The sequence below is a fragment of the Urocitellus parryii genome, chromosome 1 (genome assembly GCF_045843805.1).
Source record: "Urocitellus parryii isolate mUroPar1 chromosome 1, mUroPar1.hap1, whole genome shotgun sequence".
NCBI lineage: Eukaryota > Metazoa > Chordata > Mammalia > Rodentia > Sciuridae > Urocitellus > Urocitellus parryii.
In genome coordinates, this window is record NC_135531.1 from 23762503 (window position 1) to 23782942 (window position 20440).

Here is a 20440-nt window from a genome sequence, read left to right on the forward strand (position 1 = left end):
TAAGTTTATTTAAACAAAGGGAGGGTAGATACTTACTTAACTGACCAGCTTTTTCCCGAAGGCAGGTCCTGGGTGGTTTTACCCACTTCGTTGGCTGAACTGGGTGCTGCAGGCTCACTGGCTGTAGGGCTGCTTCTTCCTGGACAGGCCCTGTTTCCACCCTTCCCCGGACATGAAAGGGTGGCCGGTCCATCAAGGCCAGGAAGGCCTGCAGTTGGGGAGCCACTGGGGGAGCCCAGCGACCTCCTGGGGATGATCTCTAGCTGGGTTTTGAAGAGCATGGCGGAGGGCCCTGTGGGGTAGTCCTCGCCGCTGCAGAGCTTGTCAAGGTCGGGCATGCTCAAGGCTCTCAGTTCCTGCAGCTTAGAGCGGGACACAGGGGAGGGCTGGGCGTGGCGCACCGAGGACTTGTTCTTCTTGATGGGAGAGGCTGGAGTCACGGTTGGGGTGGGGATTCCCAGAGGAACAAGCGATTTCTTTTGGTCTGAATCTGGAACCTTGCTCCTGGTCTCTGGTGGATTCTGCCGGGAGACAATCAAAGTCATGCTAGACGGGGACTTGGTCATCTGTGGAAGAAGAGCGCCGGATTCACTTTGGCTTTCGCTGCAGGAACTCAAGCTGCGTCTCAGTGACCTCGCTGCTGCGTCACTTGGGTGGCCAAGGCTCCCTGAAGGGATGCTGCCAGATGACCGCCTGCCAATGGGAGGCTTGGAGCTTACAGACAAAAATGGGGATGCCCCGGACTTGGTGGTGGGCCGGTCAGAATTGGCCAGGTTCTCAAAAGACTTGATCCTCTGTTTCACAGAGAAAAATGAGGTAGATTCATGGGGCCAGTTCTGCTCATAGTAGTAATGCCTCCTGGTGACTTTGATTTTGTCTGTGACAAGGCAGCTTGTCTCCTGGACGGCGGTGATGTCGCCTTCCTCGATGGTTGGGACGTTCTTTGACGTTTCCTGCAGAGGCTTGACACTATATACAGCCTGTCCATTGGCCAGGCTGAGAATACTGCCTTTGGATGCCTTTGCCTCAGGGAGACCCGTGCTAGTTACAGGGACCTGGCCATTCCTAGGGGAGCGACCAGGGCTGTGTGGGGAATGACTCTCCCGTCCGAAATGGCTTGAGAACTGGGCTGGCATGGAGTAGGTCCTGGTGGCTGGCCTTGGGGTGAAGTAGGGATGGTCCTCCCCAGCAGGGGCCATTGGTATGTCATTCTTGGGCACCCCGAGGGAGTCTGACATCAGGCTCGATCTTCCCTGGGAGGGATCTGCCTTTTTAGCAGGCAGTTGAGGGGAGGAGGAGGAAGCCAGTTTGGCCACACTGAAGGATCGTTGCATTTCCTGCTCCACCTGGGGGGCAGGAGGCACGAGTGAGGATGGATGATTTGGGGATGATTCCACTGACTGGTGGAATCTGATTTTACTCTTCTCCTGACAGTTGCCCTGGGCCAAGAACCCTCCCTGTCTGTCACTTTCAGCTGGCTTGTCACCACATGCATTCTTTGGCATTCTTTCAGAAGAAATCTCAACTATTTTCAGCTGGTTTGTTCTTTCCAGGGGATCACTAGCGATTCTCTTGCTTCCTTTTTCGCTGGTCCCCCTGGGTGGGGCTGCATCTGACACTGAGACCATCTGACTGGATGTGCGTGGCTCACTCTGTCTGACCCCTGCCAGGGACACACTGCTCCTGGACGCTGCGGGACTCACCAGCCCAGAGACAGCACAGGGTGCCTTGCCCTCGGGTCCACACCTGGGAGATCTGGGGGTCGCTGGGCAACTTCTGTTGGATTCTGAGTGGACAGCCGCGTGGAACCGGTTATATGCGCCTTGTTCAGGAAGTGTCTTTGGGGAGGTCAGGGGGGAAATGAATGTGCTGATGCTCGTGTCTGATGCGGAGGCCTTCAGTGACCCAGAGGCAGCCGGGGGTGGCCTGCTCTCCAGCACACACTGGGGAGCCTGGGGGGTGTCTGTGGTGTTTTTGTCTTGTTCTTCTTGGTCAGCTGTGTGAAACCGGTGTGACGCTCCCTTGGAAAGCGTTCTGTGGGAGGTCTGGGGTGAAATTAAGGATTTCCTGTGGTCTGCCCCACCAGCCTTAGCAGGATTAGCAGCAGGGGCCTCAGAGCCGACTTTGCTTTTGCTTTTGATGCTGAGTCTCCTCAGCTTCGGGCCGCACTTGGGTTTCTGACAGTTACTTAAAAGTGTGTCCACCGAACCCTTTTTAGTTGAATCTTTATTGTCAAGATTGATTTTCAGCGGAGGAGGGCTATTAGGTATGGCAACCCCCTTTTTGTGGTTTGAGCTCAACATCTGAATTTTGGAGTCGGGACTTCTGGCTGGCACGGTGGGGTAGTCCTTCTCTGGTTTGCTCTGTCCGTGGGAACCTTGGCTATTTTTATTGATTTCTTTAAACCAGGCCATGATGGGCCTCCTGGAGATCATTTTTCGTTTCTGCAGCAAGTCATCCAGGTCTTGACTCTCCGAGATGTGGAGGTCTGCCAGAACAGACTCTCCGTTCTTTGGGATGTCCACACTGAAGGGGGGGTACGCGTTTTCAGTGGTGTCTGCCTTGGTTTCTTGTCTGTCTGGGTTTTTGTCATGCAGCCGGTCATGTCCCAAACCATTCACCACGTGAGGGGAGCCGAGCGGGACTGGTGGGCTGTGCCTGACAACTTTAGAAGGTGGGCCGTTCACTTCCATAGTTTCTTCTGCACACAAAGGCCGGTGACCCTGTGAAATGCTCACCTCCGCAGGAGTTTCCTGCTCCTGAGCGCTCAGATCCAGGAGTGAAAACAGCTGGGGAGAGTTGGGGCTGGAGGTGCAGGAGGCTCCTGGCAAGAAGGACGCGGTCTCGCAGGGGTCTCCCGGGGACTCGCTCAGCGCACTGTGCTTCAACGGCAGGACTTTGGCTAAAGCCGGGCAGGGCGCAGCCTGAGCGGGAGTCGTCGAGGGTGGACTGGGGTGACCATTCGTGGAACAAATTTCAACGTGTTCCTCCTCAGACTCTGTAGGATCTTCCTTGGGAGAAGGCCCATGAGAACGAGGCTGTGACCCGCTGTCCCTGGTGGAAGCTGGCAGGGCTTCAGTGAGTGACTCGGAGTCGGAAGAGGAGTCCTCGGCATCTCCATACATGGAGGAGAGAGACGGCTCTGTGCTGTCGCCCAGGCCCGACGGGGAGTGACCATCTTCATGAAAGCTGCTAAAGTTTCTAGAGTAGTTGCTCAGAAAGTTTTTGTTCACAGTAAAATGTTTATGGGGATTAATGGAATCTAAGACTGAAGGCTGGGAGGCCCACAGTGGGGCTGTTGGGGAAGCAGTGGCCAAGGCCTTCCTGGGGGAGGAGGTCTGGTCACCTGTGGCTGGAAGGGCATGCTGGGAACTGCCACCTCCAGCTCCTGCCTGCAGCACAACCTGAGAACTGCCCTGGTGACCCCTGCCTCCCCCTTTCTGAGAAGACTGAGGCCTCACTTCAGAAGCCTCTGACCCCTGGATGGATCTGTCAATGTCTGTCACCAGGCTCTCTCTGCTCCCCAGTGGGCAGCAGTGCCCCGAGACACCATCACACGTGTCGCTGGTCTTGTCAGTGGGCACTGGCAGGGAGGGGCTGGACCGTGACGCCCTTGCAGACACAGCATCTGTGACCTCAAGCAGAGTGGCCTCCTGGGGGGTCTCGGGGGCTTGGTCTTCCGTGGATTTGGAGCCCTTGCAGTGGGTGGCTGGAGCTCCTCGACTCTGCTCCTGGGGTATGAGGTCTGGTGGCAGGAGGGCACTGGAAGGAGTTGCCTCCTCGGCCCCAGGTCCCACAACTCTGGGGGCAGCTGCCTTTCTGGTGGTGCCATGGCAGCTGGCCAGAGTCTTGCTGAAGCCAGGAGGGGTCACTGCCTTCTCCCCTGGGGGTGTGCTGCCCTCGTGGGGGACCGTCACAGCAGATCTGCCCTGGGCCTCAGGCTCCACGACCCCGGGCAGCACAGGCTGGCCAGCCTTCTCAGGCCTGCTGACTTGCCAGGCCTCCGGGGAGGTCCTGCCGAGATCAGGATGGGTGGCCTCCTTTCCTGGGGCAGGGAGCAGGGCTGGAGGGCTGTTTGGTCCTGTGTGGAGAACAAAAAGTGGAGAGGTAGAGAAGACGAAGGGGCAAAGGGAGGAAAACAGAAGCCCTCGCAATGAAAAGAGAACCTTAAACCATCTCAGCCTTTTTTTTTTCTTTCTTTCTTTCTTTTTTTTAGGAGGACATTCCACAGCCTACACGTGGGCCTTCTTGTCTGTCTGTTTTTGTCTCTCAAATTACAGAGCGCTCACATCCAGCAAACACCACACTGCTTCAGCCGCCCCAAAATAACTCAGACGAGCTGGCAGGAGGAGCGTGGGAGCCTGCCCATTTTTCTCTTTCTTGGTGATTTCTGAGGACGGGGGACACCAGAAATCCTTGGGTTTCTTTACACCATCTGCTCTCTGACAGCAGAAGCTCAGGAGGAGTGGAGCCGTTGTTCTGTGCGATGCCTTAGATTTGGGGTGGACTCGGCAGAGCCTCACATCTCACCCAGTCCCAGCATCTGGCCCGTCATGGAAGGGTGGTCCCTCAGGCTGTGAGACGGGAGGGACAGGGTACAGCATAAGATAGTCTAATCTCTGAATTCAGAGGCCTCCTTTTAGCACAGAGACAGAGGCTGTGGATGGGACTCAGGGCTACGTCTACTTGGGGCCTTGGCACGTCTTGAGGCTCAGCACAGTGGGGCTGGAAGGCTGTGCTATTGCAGGAAGCCTCCACGGAGCGGGTAGGGGCTGGAGTGGTGCTCACGAGGACAGTTTGGGCACAGCGGTGGGAAGGAAGGTGAGAAAGGCAACGGAATGAAAGCAGAGAGGTAAGAAAGCATGGACGCTCATGGTGGCAGGAGACGGGGTACTTAAGTCACTCATGGGACATGTTTCAAGAGCCACTCTATCCTGCAGGTGGCTCCTAGGAAAGCCCTGCATACTCTTGGGCTAATCTATCCACCTCTGGTACATAGCACCTGGCAACGAGGTTGGTGGGGAGATTGGTATAAAAAAGAACCAGGATTAGCAGTTTTCTTGGGGTCATAGGTTGGAGTGCAAAGCTCAGTCACATGAATGCTCTTGGTTTGAGAACAGTCATCTACCCCAAATGTTACATTCATCCCTCATCTCTCACATAAAATCATCCTAACTGCACTTCCCCCCCTCCTGAAGTTCCTTTGTGAATAATTATGAAGTAATTGTTAGGAAGGTCGGCACCATGCTAAGAGTCCACCCAGTTTTCCTCCCAACACTGTGGGCAATGCCCTGTGACCATCGGCCTTGGGCAGATGAAGATGGAGCTGCTGAGTGGTTAAGCAGCATGTCCAAGGTCACAGTTCACAGGTGATGTAACTGGATCTACAGCCACGCTGTAGACTGAACCCTAATTCTGTGGCCTCTGTGTTGACAGCATGTGGCAATAGCAAGTGCGGATCTCTGAGACAGGCACCGAGTTCCTGGGATCCCTGGGGAAGCCAGGGCCCTTCAGAGAGCCAGATCCAGTGGTGTTCTCTGCCCGGCCTTTCCTGGACTTGCAAAGCATAATTTTCCTGCTTTTACTAACACCAAATACAGGGAGCAATGAGACAAGAGGTGCAGATTGAGTTTTCAGTTTCAGATTCACTCACTGAATACACCCCTCCCAGGCAAGTTGTGCAATAGCAAAAGTGTGACTCTTCGAAGGGTTTTATTTGAGGGAGATTAAGTTGCGTGCAGGCAGCCTTATGTCATCTTCCAAAATAATGCTTCGTTTGGAGACTCCCCAAATGCCTAGTAATGGGCACAGCCCTGGGCCAAAGGCCCAGGAGCTGTCACTCATGGTTTGTAGTGTGGAAGGACTTGGGGACATCAGTGTAGCTTCCTCTCTCAGGAAGGCTGCTGTGGAGGGGCTAGGGCATGGGACAGGCTGCAGGGGACTGTATTGATCACACAGGCTTAGGATCAGTCTAGTCACCCCAGCAGACTGCTCAATTATCTTCTAAGGCAAAAAAAAAAAAAAAAAGGTTGTTAGGTACAGGTGAACACTGGAGTGTTTTGTCCCCCACCAAGAAACAGCATAGGACTGTGAGTGATATATTTTACACATACTCATGTATGCACAATAGGACTAAAAGGCTAGATAGTGGGCTGGGGACAGAGTTCAGTGGTAGAGCACTTGACCAGAGTGTATGAGGACCCAAGTTCCATACTAGCAGCACACGTTAAAAACCAAAAAAAAAGGGGGCTGGGGATGTGGCTCAAGCGGTAGCGCGCTCGCCTGGCATGCGTGCGGCCTGGGTTCGATCCTCAGCACCACATACCAACAAAGATGTTGTGTCCGCCGAGAACTAAAAAATAAATATTAAAAAAAAATTCTCTCTCTCTCTCTCTCTCTCACTCTCAATCTCTCTAAAAAAACCAAAAAACAAAAAGATGCAACGCAAAATGTTAATAGAGTTTTTTCCCCACCCTGGGGCTTAGATGATTTTTTTAACAATTTCTCTATTAACTATTATTTTCTCAGTTTTTTAAAATAATCATCATGGATGTATTTCATGAGAGTTATTTAAAAGTTTAGTGGCAAACAAGGGCTTCTACACTCCCCACACTGCTTTGGGCTGCCTCTTCCTCCTGGTTTCTAAGAGCTACCCGCTAGGGGTCAGTTCCAGCTGCCTGGGCTCTACGTCAGACCTCCCCACCGGCACACTTGCTTGGTTGGCCGATCACTCCTGTGTCCAATAGCAAGTCGATCTTTATTCCTTTCTAGAAAGTTTCTTAGAAAAATCGTGTTGTTTGTATGTCTGTGTACATGCATGTATCCTACTGCATGTATATTATATTCTAGGCAGTGAAATACGTGCTTATTTTTTCCTTAGAAAAATCATGTGCATAAAGTTTATTGAGTGTATATGGTATACTAGACAGGGCTCCAAGTGTTATCTGTGAAAAACTTCATTGATTCCTCCAAAAAACAAAACAAAACAAAACAATAAACACCCCTAAAACCACAGGGTGGGCAACCTAGGACCTGAGTGACTTGCCCAGGGTCAATTCCCTGGTCAAACTTTGAAGCTTGGACTTGAACCCAGGGAGCCTGCAGGTGGTGCCTCAGGCTTCACCATCTTGCTGTGCATACATTGTTTTGGAATCTTAAAAAGGATTAAAAGAAAAAAAGGTAAGGTGTTCCTTCTTTATCAGTTAAGCATTCTGGGATCTTTACATAAAAAAAGAATATATTTTGAAGAATATTCTTCCTACATATTGAAAAGTAGCTAAGCTACTTATAATCAAATTAGAAGAACGAAGGCTTTGATTAGCAGTCGATTTCTTGGCAGGACCAACTGGTCACAGTTAGCTTTTTGACTGGGAAGGAGAAATAGAAATCTACAAAAAGGATTCAGAAGCTCTGATAAAATTGTAGGGACGATGCTATCTATCCATCTATCTACCTATCTACCTATTTATTTATTTATTTATTTATTTTTGTTTTGCCATGCTGGGAATTGAACCCAAGGCTTCACACATGATAGGCATGTGATCTGCCACTGAGCTACATTCCCAGACCTTTTTATTTTATTAAGAGATATGGAGCTAGGTGTGGTGGTGCACACCTGTAATCCCAGTGGCTCAAGAGGCTGAGGCAGAGGATCACGAATTCAAAGCCAGCTTCAGCAAAAAGTGAGGCACTAAGCAACTCAATGAGACCCTATCTCTAAAGGAAATACAAAAATGGGCTGGGGGTGTAGCTCGGTGGCTGAGTGTCCCTGAGTTCCACCCCTGGTACCTCCCTGCCTCCCCTCTAAAAGAGACATGGAGACAAGGTCTTGATAAGTTGCCCAGGTTGGCCTCAAGCTTTCGATCCTCCTGCCTCAGCCTCTTGAGCAGCTGGGATTAGCAGTGTGTACCATCAAGTCTGGCTTGGGACCAGGTAAAATGTGTAATACTTCTCATACACCCCAAAAGCCTAGAGGGTGCCAGGGTGTCACTATAACTCAACAGTCAGTCCTCATAATGAGGACCCTGACATTTAAGAATTGGATGATAATGGGTATCATGAATTGTATGTTAATTGAACACAGCACAAATACCAAGTATCGGTTCCTGGCACAGTGTTAATTGGTTGCTCAGCGAATGCCCAGGAGACAAGTTGCTCCTTTCTCAGGGCTCATCATCTCTAGGGAGTCCAGAGACGGGGAGACAGGCGAGCACCCACACACCTGCCGTGGGAAGGATCAGAAGCTGCGGCACAAGGGGAAGGCGGTTCTTCTGTGGGGGGGGAAGTGGGGAGGGGTAGGCTGGATGTCTCTCTACATGGAATACAACCCAGGAGAAATTTACATGCCTACACCCACTTATTTAAGTCACAAATGCACAGAATTAAGGAAAACGTCCTCATGTGGAAAGAGAAAAGAAAGGATTTCTGCATTACGTTGGTGATTTAAAAAATGCCCCTTTGTTGCCCCTCCCCTTCAATTCCAGAGCAAACGTCCCTTCCAAGGAAACTTCCAGAGGATCCTTTTATAGAATATTCACTCTTCAAATGTGTGGTGATGCTGGCCTCAGATCAAGCATTCTTTTGAAAGGTGACCCCGAGGGCTTCCTCCATATAACTTATCTTCCCTCAAATAAAACCCCTTAAAGCTAACACACTTTGCAAAAGTCAGACTGTTAATAAAATTGGTTGTTCACACTGGGTCAGTGAGTGAGGGCGAACCGTACAGAACAGAAACCAGGGTAACAGCCTTATCCACAGGGGGACCAAGAGCCACAGATCACAAAACATCAGGGACCTGTATTTTTTTTTCTGTGAGTGGCCATCAAAATATCGGGAGGATATTCTGAGTTTCCAAATTTTTTATGTATGAGGACAGCCCTACCAAGTGGGGCTTCTCATGTCCCTCCTTCTGCCATAGCTGCTCACTAGAGAGCAGGAACTGCAATCGGCAAAGACTCTCTGGTGGCAGCCGCAGAGGGATTGCCAGCACCTCAGAGGCCCTCCAGCGGTTCTCAGCCACTGAGAAAAGTGTCCCCACCAAAGTGCAAGTTTAGAAGACAAATTTGCCACTTCCACTAAAAAGGCTGACAAGTTATTGAAATTCAGCCTGACTAGAAACAGCTCATTCTGCCACATTATTCTGGATGACTACAAGATGCTAGGTGGTCAAATTGATTTTGACACGATTTCTGCTTCCACAACATCACTCCATCTCTCATCAACACTTTTTCCAATATTTGTTTTTTTTTTTTTTACTTTCCCTGGTGGAGGTTTTCGTCGCCATTCTTAGTGCACTTGATTTCACATAAGCAGTGTGTTGAGATTCTGAAGGGTGGAAGATCCTTGTGTTTTATCTCATGTCTCATTTGTGACACAAAATGGGAAAATAGTACTGATGCCTGAAAATGGACACCATCGACATGGAATTAAAACTATGAATTTAGAATCCCAGCCGCTTGGGAGGCTGAGGCAGGAGGATCTTGAGTTCAAAGCCAGGCTCAGCAAACGTGAGGCGCTAAACAACTCAGTGAGACCCTGTCTCCAGATAAATATAAAACAGGGCTGGGGGTGTGGCTCAGCGGCCAAGTGCCCCTGAGTTCAATCGTCAATACCAAAAAAAAAAAAAAAAAAAAAGGTATAAAGTTAGACACAATGGTCTAGTCAAATTGTTAAGTGAAGGCAGCATTTAAACATCATAAATTCGCATAAGAAGTTTTCCCCTCCTCAAAATCATCCACTTGTAGTACTTTTATTAGGGTGTGTGCCTTGCTACTTTTAAATTTAACAAATGATAAATTAATCTCACCAGTCACAGGCTGTTGCCCCCACTCTGGTGCAGCTTCGGGGGGGTTCTCTGTGAGATGTCCGGGGTCAGGGTGACACAGAATACTGGCTGGCCCACAGTCAATCGGGACACATCCATCCCCAGGGGTCAGCTTCCCCAGAGGTTCCTGGTACAATTACAACCACAAGTCACTGCTGATGGCTTTCAGGTTTTCTGCATCATAAGACAACATCATACAGAGCAGAGGAGAGTGGTTTGAGAAAAGTCAGAAGAGGCTGGAGGAGGAGCCAGGAGATCTGGACCTGAAAGGAGTGTGGTCTTGTTCCTCTGGCCCAAGACCCAGTTTCCTCAGCTTGAAAATGGGAATGAGAAGTCTCACTATGGAGGTTTTTTAATTTTTTTTTTTTTTGTAGTTGTGGATGGACAGAATGCCACTGTTCATTTTTATGTGGTGCCGAGGATTGAACCCAGTGCCTCACCCATGTGAGGCAGGTGCTCTGCCCCTGAGCCACCGCCTCAGCCCTCACGATGGAGTATTAAATAAAAGATGCTCAAGTGAGAATAGCTATAAAATGGCATATAAAAGGCTCTCGAGATGGAAGGCAGTATTATTATAATACTATTTAGAGATCTCCGAGACTGTAAAGTCAATTCCTTAGCTTAGTAGTGAGGGAAACGACAAATCTGGATAAATGAAACTGACATTTAATATTTTAAGATCTCTCTCAGGCCAAGTGTCAGTGACTTTATCCTCCTTTCTTCTATCCTACTCTTCGTTGCGGAAAAAAAAAATTTTTTTTTTGAACTTATTAGAAAGTTAAATCGGATTTATTTGGAATTTATCTACTGAATTTGAGTCAGAAAGTGGCCCAAGGGTGGCGGCAAAGAAGAGAAGTGAGGGGTACAGTGTGTCCGAGCAACTCTTGTAAAAATTCATTTTTTAAAATGTCAATTGCCAGGGGAGGGAAACCTTCCTAGCATTTAACTCCATTCAGGTTCAGTAAGGCAAGGTAAGTGTCAGGGAAAAGCAGTGGCAGAGTTTTGGAAGGGGACAGAGGTGGCCGTCACATGCACCCACGGCCATTGAACTGTGCACTTTAAAATGGTTCATTTTACATTATGTACATTTTGCCTGAATAAAAAGAATTAAATAAAAGCAATAGAAAACCTACTCATCAACAGCTTTTCTCTGGTCTTGATTTTTTAAGAATATTTTTTAGACGTTGATGGACCTTTATTTTATTCATTTATTTATATGTGGTGCTGAGAATCGAATCCAGTGTCTCGCACAGGTGAGGCAAGCGCTCGACCGCTGAGCCACAACTCCAGCCCCCTGGCTTTGCTTTCAACTTCCAATATTTGAGGATACGTCAGAGCGATGCATTCTGTTGTTGTTTTTTTTTTTTTTGTATGTAATTAAATTAAATTTTGGAACAAAAAGTTTTGTGAGAAAAATTCTTTTGCCCCAGTTTTAAATGCTGCTCAAAAGTTCTTATTGAGAATATAATTTCAAAAGTGTACAAAAGGCTCTTATTTTTAATAGATAGACATCATTATGAATAAAAATCCTGATCTGGTGTTCTGTAGTTATCCAAAACTGATTATGATACTTTTTGAAAAAAAATGGAACATACCCATTGGTTAAACATTATTTTATAAAATATAGGTTGGAAAAAGAAAAAAAAAACCCAAACTCATGCTGGTTAGAGGTAAGATATAATTTGAGGGGAAAAAAAGATGCATATTTCTACTTTTTAATTTATTTTACTTTTGGGGCTGGGGATTTAACCCAGGGGTGCTTAACCACTGAACTAGATCCCCAGCCCTTTTCATTTTTAATTTTATGACAGGGTCTCACTAAGTGCTTAGGGCCCCGCTAAGTTGCTGAAGCTGGCTTTGAACCTACAATCCTCCTGCCTCCGCGTTTCAAGTCTTTGGGGTTACAGGCATGTGCCACGGCGCCCAGTTTTTGTTTTTGTTTTAAATAGGGTTGGAAAAAAAGACTTCTGATCTCATATAGTGTCTTTGATTTTTCATTTCTGGATCTATCTACATGTATTTTTACATAAGCCAATTAACATCTTCAAATACGGCCTGATTAAGTCACCTCAGGTTGTTTGCTCAGAGATAAAGAGAAATTATTTATGTTGAGCAGATTAATAAACAACATTAATTCCTCTCTCCTTGTTAAAGAAGAGGTATATATCAAAATATAAAAAAAAAACCGAACAATTCAATAATGCTAACCAAGTAGTAACAAAAAATTAACTTGCATCTAATGTGGGTGCATTATAAATTTTCTAAATGAATATGACCCCCCTTATTCACGTGACATAGTAATAATCAAGCTATAGTAAGGACCACTCATAACCTTATCAGTGGAAGAGAATCCCCGCCAACATAGATTTGGTGGCTCCCCCAACTCCGACCTGACCAGGCAGACAGCACCAGCCCTGTTTTACAGCCAGAATGGAGGCTCAAAAAGGCTCAATAACCCTGTAATCCCAGCGGCTTGGGAGGCTGAGGCAGGAAAATCGTGAGTTGAAAGCCAGCCTCAGCAAAAGCGAGGTGCTAAGCAACTCAGTGAGACCCTGTCTCTAAATAAAATACAAAATAGGGCTGGGGATGTGGCTAATGGTTGATTGCCCCTGATTTCAATCCCTGGTAATCACCCCCCCCCAAAAAAAAAAAAAAAGACTCAGTAACTTGCCTAAGTAGTCACTCAACTTATACCAATTAGTCAGTGGAGCAGTTGATACCAGGCCCAGGGCTTTGCTCCACCCACACCATACTGCCTTTCCATCCTCAACCAGAGGCCCTGTGTACAGGTAAGGGAGCAATCACTTTTAGCTGAATGACCTCAGGACTGATGACCTACCAATATGCTAATAGGCTCCCATTAAATGAATGACTCTCCCGAAAGATATTTCTCCTGTCAACATCTTTTTTTTAAAAAAATATTTACTTTAGTCGTAGATGGACACAATACCTTTATTCTATTGATTTACTTTTATGTGGTGCTGAGAATCGAACCCAGTGCCTCACACATGCAAGGCAAGTGCTCTACTACCGAGCTACACCCCAGACCAGCATCCTTTTTGTGGAGGTGGATTTCCCTGTGCTTACCAACAGAGCCCCTATTCAGTCACACAATATTCACTTAGATTCAAAGTGACCAAGAGAAAGTCAGTTACCTCCTTTGCAGTTCCATCGGGTAGAAGACCAGTGACAGTCTCTTTGAAGGCAGTGGCCTGGATTTTTAAGTCCTGACCACATGGTCCATCAGCCTTGTCACTCAGGGACTCTGTCTCTGAGCAGCTGGACTCTGCCTCGGGCCTCTTGCAGTGTGGGCTGACCCTGGCCACGGGTTTGTGCCTGGACATCAGGTTTTCACTCTTCTGGGGGGGAATGGGGTTCTCTGTGCTCTTCACACTCTGGGTGTCTATATGGACTTTGTATTCCAATTTGGGTGAACTTCTGGATCCTGACAGTTCCTTTCTTCCTGAGCCTCCAGGGCCATTCCTTGGGACCTCTGTAGAACCCCGCAGGCTGGTTGCCTGGGAAGCAGCATCCACCATACCCTCTGGAACACTCTCCTCCAAGTACAACGAGCTGCCCAGGAGAGGCACTGAGGAGGCCTTGCTGACCTGGGTTTTCTGGGGTTGTTCCTCTTGCCTGTTGACATCTGTGATCTTGGGAGACGTCACCAAGGCATGCCTAGAGTCGTCTTCTCTCAGAGGCCTGCTGGGACCTGGCAGGGATCCCGGGAGGGAAATGCAGTCCCCTTCTCTGCTGAACTCTTCCTCATCGCTGCCATCGTTGGCGTCGTAGCAGCCCACCCTTCTCTGGCGGAGCAGAGGATTCCTGAGGACCTGTGGACTTCCAGGAAGACTGGCTTGTCTGGCAACTGTCACCTGCTTGTGGAAGAGCCCAGAGGTCCTCTGGCTTCCCAGAGTCACAAGGCTGTTGGCCCTGGCTTTTCCCGGTTCCTTGTGAGCTGGGGGAGGCAGAGAGAAAAGTCAAATGAAACCAAGTTCCTGAATCTGGCCTGGTCTGATAATGGAATTCCATCCCAACACAGGAGCATTCGGCGTTCCCAACTGCAGACACTCAACCTCTGACCCCTGGATATCGTGCTTAAGTGACATGACTTCTTAGGCTCTATTCAGAGTGGATGGCCAGCCTAGCGCTCCCCTTTCCCTTCTGGTATCCCCCACCCTTTTATCCCTAGCCCTCTGGATAATTTAACGTAGACTGTGTGCTGTCTGGAGACAGAGACTTGTAACTGTCCATGATGTCTCACAGGTTGCTGGGGTCCAACCTAAATGCTGCTGTGGATAATTCCTCTCTAGAAGGAATTATCCAATGATGTGTCCCCCATACCTGGGCCTTTCCATCACCTGAGGTCTCTCCATCTGCATCATGGGGTAGCCAACCTTCCCCACCTGGGAATGAATGGAGTGTGCACTCAGCCCATTTACTGTCCACTTGAGTGGCCCATCATTACAGTGGCTGCATCGACCAAGAGTAAACTCTGTGTTTAGTCAGGGTGGAAAGATGACCTCTGTTCATCCAGAGGCATGCTTTCCAGTCCTCCATTCACATTTTAGCACCAGGGGGAGTTGAACCACCATAGCCTCCAGGGGAGAGGTGCAAACTAGCACGTGGTTATTGGAATGCAGAGCCCAGGGCCCACTGGCGCTTCCTGCTTACTGGAGGAGCTGGGAGGCAGGCTGCCGTCCTCAGAGGCACTGCAGCTACTTCCTGGGTGATCCTCATCCTCGGAGCCGGCCACCATGAAGTCTGACAAGGGGCCCTGGACATCATGGGCAAAGTACTGGGAGAATTCAGATTCAGAAATAAGGGAGTCCTGTTGGAGAAGAAAATGCTGGATGTCTCCGCTTTCTCAGAAAATGTACCAGAAGCAGATTATTTGAAACTAATTACTTCCTATCTTTGCAAGAACACTTTGTTCTAATCCACGGTCATTCAAAACAGCTGTGATAGTAAACGCCCATCTCCATTTACTTTTCAGAATGGCTAAATTAACGATTACAGAATAAAAAGGTGACTGCTGTTGCCAGACCCTGGTTTTAGAGGTTTGGGGGTGGTGGTGGTCACATTTTTGGCAATGATCACAAAAGCCACAGTAGCAGTTTATCAACCATCCCAGGAAACACACTGGAGGAAGGGATAAGAACACAGAATGAAATCCCAAGCCAACTGGCCCAGCCCATTGATTGGGGGTGGGGAGAACCCTGCACCCAGATAGAGTGGGATTTAGAGATGTTCCACCATTTCCTTAAAGTCACAGGTCCTCCAAAACTCAGGCCTGCTTTAAATTGGAGCAGTTAAAAAAAAAACAAAAAACAAAAAAACCTACTTTCAAAACTGCAGTTCTGGTTCTTTAATTTTATTGCTCTACTCTTTTCCTGGATGAATATTTAATAAGTGAAAGACACACTTGGGGATTTGTTCTCAAATTAGCATGGTTGCTATTTCCTGTAAAAAGTGACATAAAGGACTCGTGGGCAGAAATATGTGCTGGGCACTCTGGGCTTGACTTAGGGGCTCCTGGTTATAGTCCTGCTGAGCAGGGTAGGTAGCAACATGTCTCGACTCACCTTTTTGGCAAGAGAGGGGCTCTTCAAGGGAGTACCTGCAGGGGGGAGAATGCACCGTATTGTCAAAATAATGAAGTTCAAATCACTAAGAGGCTCACACACTTAACTAGAAAAGGAGGCACCAAACATATTAAACAAAAGCTCCCTTTGCTGCCAGGGTACAGAGGGACTGTGCACATAGGTAGATGCGTACAGTCTACCTGGGTCCCTGACTCACCCCATCCTCCTTCCCAAGACTCTGCTCATGATCTGAGACCTGACTCCAATGTTACCTCCTTCCATAATGACCCCAGTTAGAAGTAATTTCTTTCTCTGGATTCTCAAAGTCTTTTAGACATCACACCTCCATTTCCAGATACATAGGAAATTTTAGTGATGAGTGGATGTATCTCATCTGCCTTGCTTGACTATTTCACAATGGGTACAGCAGAGAGGTTGACTGGTTGGACCCTACAGAGCTGGGCATTGCACCTGCTGTCTAGTAAGTGTTCATTGGTATCTGCTGAATGGGTTGAGGGATGAATGGACAAATGAACACCATTCAAGAAACTTAGGAAAGAACTAGGGAGAGGGATGGATATCTATTTTAATTTTTAACTAAAGGATGAAAAGCTCAGCATTTAGATTTTAAATTCTATGCCACAAGCAAAAGAGATTTAGGGCATGTGGATCATGCTTAATAAAATCTTTTCTAACTGATAGAGTGAAATGTTGGGATTAAGAGACTGCAGCTTTCAGGCAGGTCAGAATAATGGAATGGTTGAATAAAGAGTCTATTATGGCTGAGTCCACTTCAAATATATTAATTATGGATGCAAATAATCAGGGTATTTCATGGTTGCCAAAAAATATTATGCCTTACTTTTTCTCTGACAACCAGTAACTCATATTTCAGTTCCTTTTCCCTCTGGGACATCAATCTGAACATCAGTAAAATCTCCAGCTCAGAAATGTTTGAAGAGTCTCTTTAGGTTTCCATGCTACAGGAAACATTAGTTTTAAAATGCAAGACAGTGTTCTAAATTCATATGAAACTCCTGGCCACTCCTTCTCCGCTTGAACTTTTTTCCACTTACAAATCATGATTTTTGCTGCCTCTGTTACTCTCTGTACATTAAAACTTTTTGAATTCATATAAAGAAATCTCAGGCTTTTAGATGAGTAATATGCTGCATCTATCAAATTACTCATATTTTGGTATCATCTTACTTTCATCTACAGCATTTTTGATGAATCGTGTATAAATACATGAAATGCTGTTAACTCACTTTTGCAAATTATTTGAGAGTAGTACAAGAAGCATGCATGATTAGATCTTTAATGAAGCACATTAAATAACCGTGGAAAGAAAAAGTACCAACTAAGAGAAAGCACTGGTTCTCTCTGACAGCTACTTTCACCAACCCTGATAATTACAGAATCCAATACTATTGCACTGGGGAGCGCCCCCTGGGTGAACTTAATGAGACACTCTTCTGAATGTTGAATGAAAATGTGCAATTACAGTACCTAAGCCAGGAGAGGAACTGGCCTCTTTGCTCTCCTGATAAGTGCTGCGTGCTATCACTTCATCCATTTCCTGCTCGGAAACCTGATTTTCAGCAGAAAGCACAAATTAGATGGTTTTATTTATTTATTTTCCCCCAATAAAAGTAGCTGAGACCAGAGTCCAAGCTGAATGCAGATAAAAAAAGGCAAATCACATGGTCAAAGATTATGACCATCCTCTGAAGCCATAACTCTGGACAGTAAGTACAGTTGGGTTAGTGGGTTGTTTCAAAGGATGAATGTATAATAAGACCTTCGACTTCCCAAGCTCAGGTACCATGCCATGACTGCATCTTCTCTTTCTAGAACACTCCAATTCTTTCTTTTAAACAATTTTAAGCCTACAAAAAATGAAGACCAGTACAAGAATAGTACATTCTTCACCTTGATTCACTATTTTTTAACAACTTGCCACATTTATGTATATGCCCTCTCTTTGTAGGCATGCATGTGAATGCACACAGAGTCACAACTTTTTGTTAAACCAAACGCAAGTTGTAGACTTTATGATCTTTCACTTGTAAATATTTTAATGGGTAACTCCCCAAAATAAGGACTCTCTCTCAGATAACCATGATACTATTGTCTGATTCAGGAAATTCATCCCAGATGACTCTTTAATTTACATGTCATATTCCAATTTCTGTCAAACTGTTCCAATACCATCCTAATTTTAGAAGACCTACTCTGAGTGTATCTGTGGGTTGCAACTAGTTCACAGAAAGTCTGACACCAACCTGTGGTGACATAAAGACTGTAATCTGGAATGCAAATTAGAACCCGGCTTGCTTCATCAACAAAGTCTTGCCAAGGGGAAAAATGTCAACTGAACCAAATGGCATGTACAGTGAGGTAACTGGTTTACATCCTGGTGCAAGCTCTTCTTGTTTCAAACCTGTGTGGGACCATCATGGATCCGCTTCTCTGCATAAGAGTGCTTTACAGAAAAATCGTTTTTGGCAATTCAGAACGTAATCCATTCTAGCTGTCGCTCATCTTTAGTCTTTCTTAATCAGAAATTGTTATGAGCTTTACTTTGTCTTTCACGATACAGATATTTTGGAAGAAACCCAGGCCAACCCAAACCCTCAATTGGGATCTGTCTGATAGTTTCCTCATGCTTAGATTCAGATTATGCATTTAATTTTTTTTTTTTGGCAGAAAAACTACAAAAAGTTTCCTTCTCAGCGCTTCCAGAGGCACTAAGGGTCAATGTGTCTCTTAAATGGTGATGATAACTTGAATTTCTTTGGTTAAGATGCAACTTGTCAGATTTTTCCACTGGAATGTCATTAATGAGTAATCTGTGAGGAAACAGTTTGAGACTGTAGATACCCTGCTCCTCAATTTATTTTTACCCCAAGATTTTAGTGTTATTGATTATTCTTGCCTGAATCAATTATGACCATGAAGTTTTCAAAACAACTATTTTGTAACTTTTCTATTCCTTCTATATTTGTTAGTATTATTATAGATTTATGGAATTCTTTTTTTTCTATCAGTTTTTCTCCTTGTCATTATTCATGGGAAGATATTTTTAAAGCATGACATATACTGAACTATGATACCATTTCAATTAGAAAACTTATAGTTTCTTTTTTTAAAGGTAAGAATACTTCAAACTTAGAGTGGTAATTTTGTGCACTAAAATAACATATGGCATAAAAGTAAATATTTGCATCCGTATAGTGACTTGTCTTAATAATTATAAATATTTCTCTATAGGATTCATTGATTACATTTCAAATAGATAAATCATAATAATTTATAGTAGGTGCCACAAGAAATAAAACATGTATACATACACACAGGCATATATATACTTCCACCACCCCCACCCCTGAACAAGAAGAATTTTGTACAAATGAGCCAGGGAAAATATGAGCTTAAACAGTGCTTGCTATTTTTCTTAATACTAGGCTTTCAATATTTACAACAGTTTTTCGGAGTGGGAGAAAAATGGATTTCTGTTACTTTTTTCTACTTAATCTAAGCTAGAAGCTGCTACCCTAGCAGGTCCAGATTTTAGCCTGTCTAGACCTGGAAGGTTCAAATATCCTAATTGGGCAGCTGCTGCACCAGACATTATGAGAAACCGAAGAAAAAGAAAATCCTTGTGGTATTTCTCTTGGAACAACACAAAAACTAAGGGAGCACATACATTCAGTATCAAAATGTTCTGTTGGCATGAAATGCTGGGATAAGTGGTATAAAGAATACATTGAACATAAAACAGAACCTTGACCAAAAGAAAAATATAGTATGGTGTTACAACCAAGAACACCATGTTTACCTAGGGAGAAACGTGAAATCCAGTCAAATACCGAAATGTGGTTCTGCCGGACACATCTCCATACTATCACAGAAGCCCATTTTACTGTGACTAGAAGCACAAATTGACCTGTGTCCAACAGACTCTCAGACCATCAGGCTATCAGGATTCTTATGCTTTGCACTGAAATGCTGTCTTGACTTTTGATTGTGTTGGCAAATAGGCAAATGCTTTGGGGTCGAGATGAATGGTCTCTTGAACGAATCATGGCCCACGTTATGCTGGAAGGATTTTGAAGTCAGTCATGCCTTGAAGCCAATGACTGAAAACCACTGAAAACTTAATTTTCTCTAATGTTGCCAAGGGATGCATTAGGTCAGCCACAGCCGACTACTGACTGGTCTGTTTCCTGAGGTGGAAGAGATGATGGGGGTGACAGAACCCAAGTGGAAACCCTGGAGAAAGGAGCTGAGAACTGTTCTCTGTAACTATGAGACAAAATGGTGTTAAAATTGACCCAGAGAGAGCCATAGGGACAGCAGTGGAGAGATTCTAAAAAGTAGAGAAGATTCTTAAAGAATGTATCGGGATCACAGAAGGGACAGGAGAAAGATGGGAAGGAGGAAAAAAGTAGAAGGAGGACCTGGTTTTATATTAATGATACCAAATATTTTTGATGCAAGACATTTCTGAGAATGCATATAGGTAACAGAACCAATGTGCAAGGCAGTTGCCTTTGAATCACTCAAGGGCCATCTTATTCCTAGCACTGTTATTGCTGCCGCACCCCCCAGATCGAGGCATAGAGTTACAGCTCAATAGCACTTATGTGCACTGGGAAGCACCAGCTCAATCCAGGAGCATCACTGAGAATTTACAAATGATGCTGTCAAGAAATATCAGATGTGGCCCATGAGGGAACCCACAAGATCCTTTGGAACAGACTTCTTACTCTTACAGTGGCATACAAATCCATCAAACATTGGTAGCCTGGGACCATTCAGTATATAATTGAATAATATTACAAATGATATAAAAGGCAGGGCAATGTGACAGACGTGGGGTTCCAATGTTCTTAATGGACATTTTGAGTTGTTTAAAGGAAAAGTCTAGATTTTGCTAAATAGGACCTGATTGTAATTTTAGGGGCAAACTAACTTTACAATATTTTTATGTCATGGACTCAAAACAACCAAAAATGGTGCTCTAAGT

At 45.8% G+C, this 20440-nt stretch overlaps 1 protein-coding gene across 1 annotated transcript in view; it reads right to left on the minus strand.

Moving 5' to 3' along the window:
- Pdzd2 (PDZ domain containing 2) overlaps window positions 1-20440 on the minus strand; it is a 235097-nt gene that overhangs the window by 17016 nt on the left and 197641 nt on the right. Inside the window, exons 14-19 of the mRNA XM_077800187.1 lie at window positions 16918-16999; window positions 15409-15443; window positions 14498-14654; window positions 12979-13781; window positions 9806-9950; window positions 37-4081 (exon numbers count right to left, since the gene is read on the minus strand). Of these exons, the coding sequence (XP_077656313.1) occupies window positions 37-4081; window positions 9806-9950; window positions 12979-13781; window positions 14498-14654; window positions 15409-15443; window positions 16918-16999 (5267 nt within the window). The remainder of the gene's footprint in view (window positions 1-36; window positions 4082-9805; window positions 9951-12978; window positions 13782-14497; window positions 14655-15408; window positions 15444-16917; window positions 17000-20440) is intronic.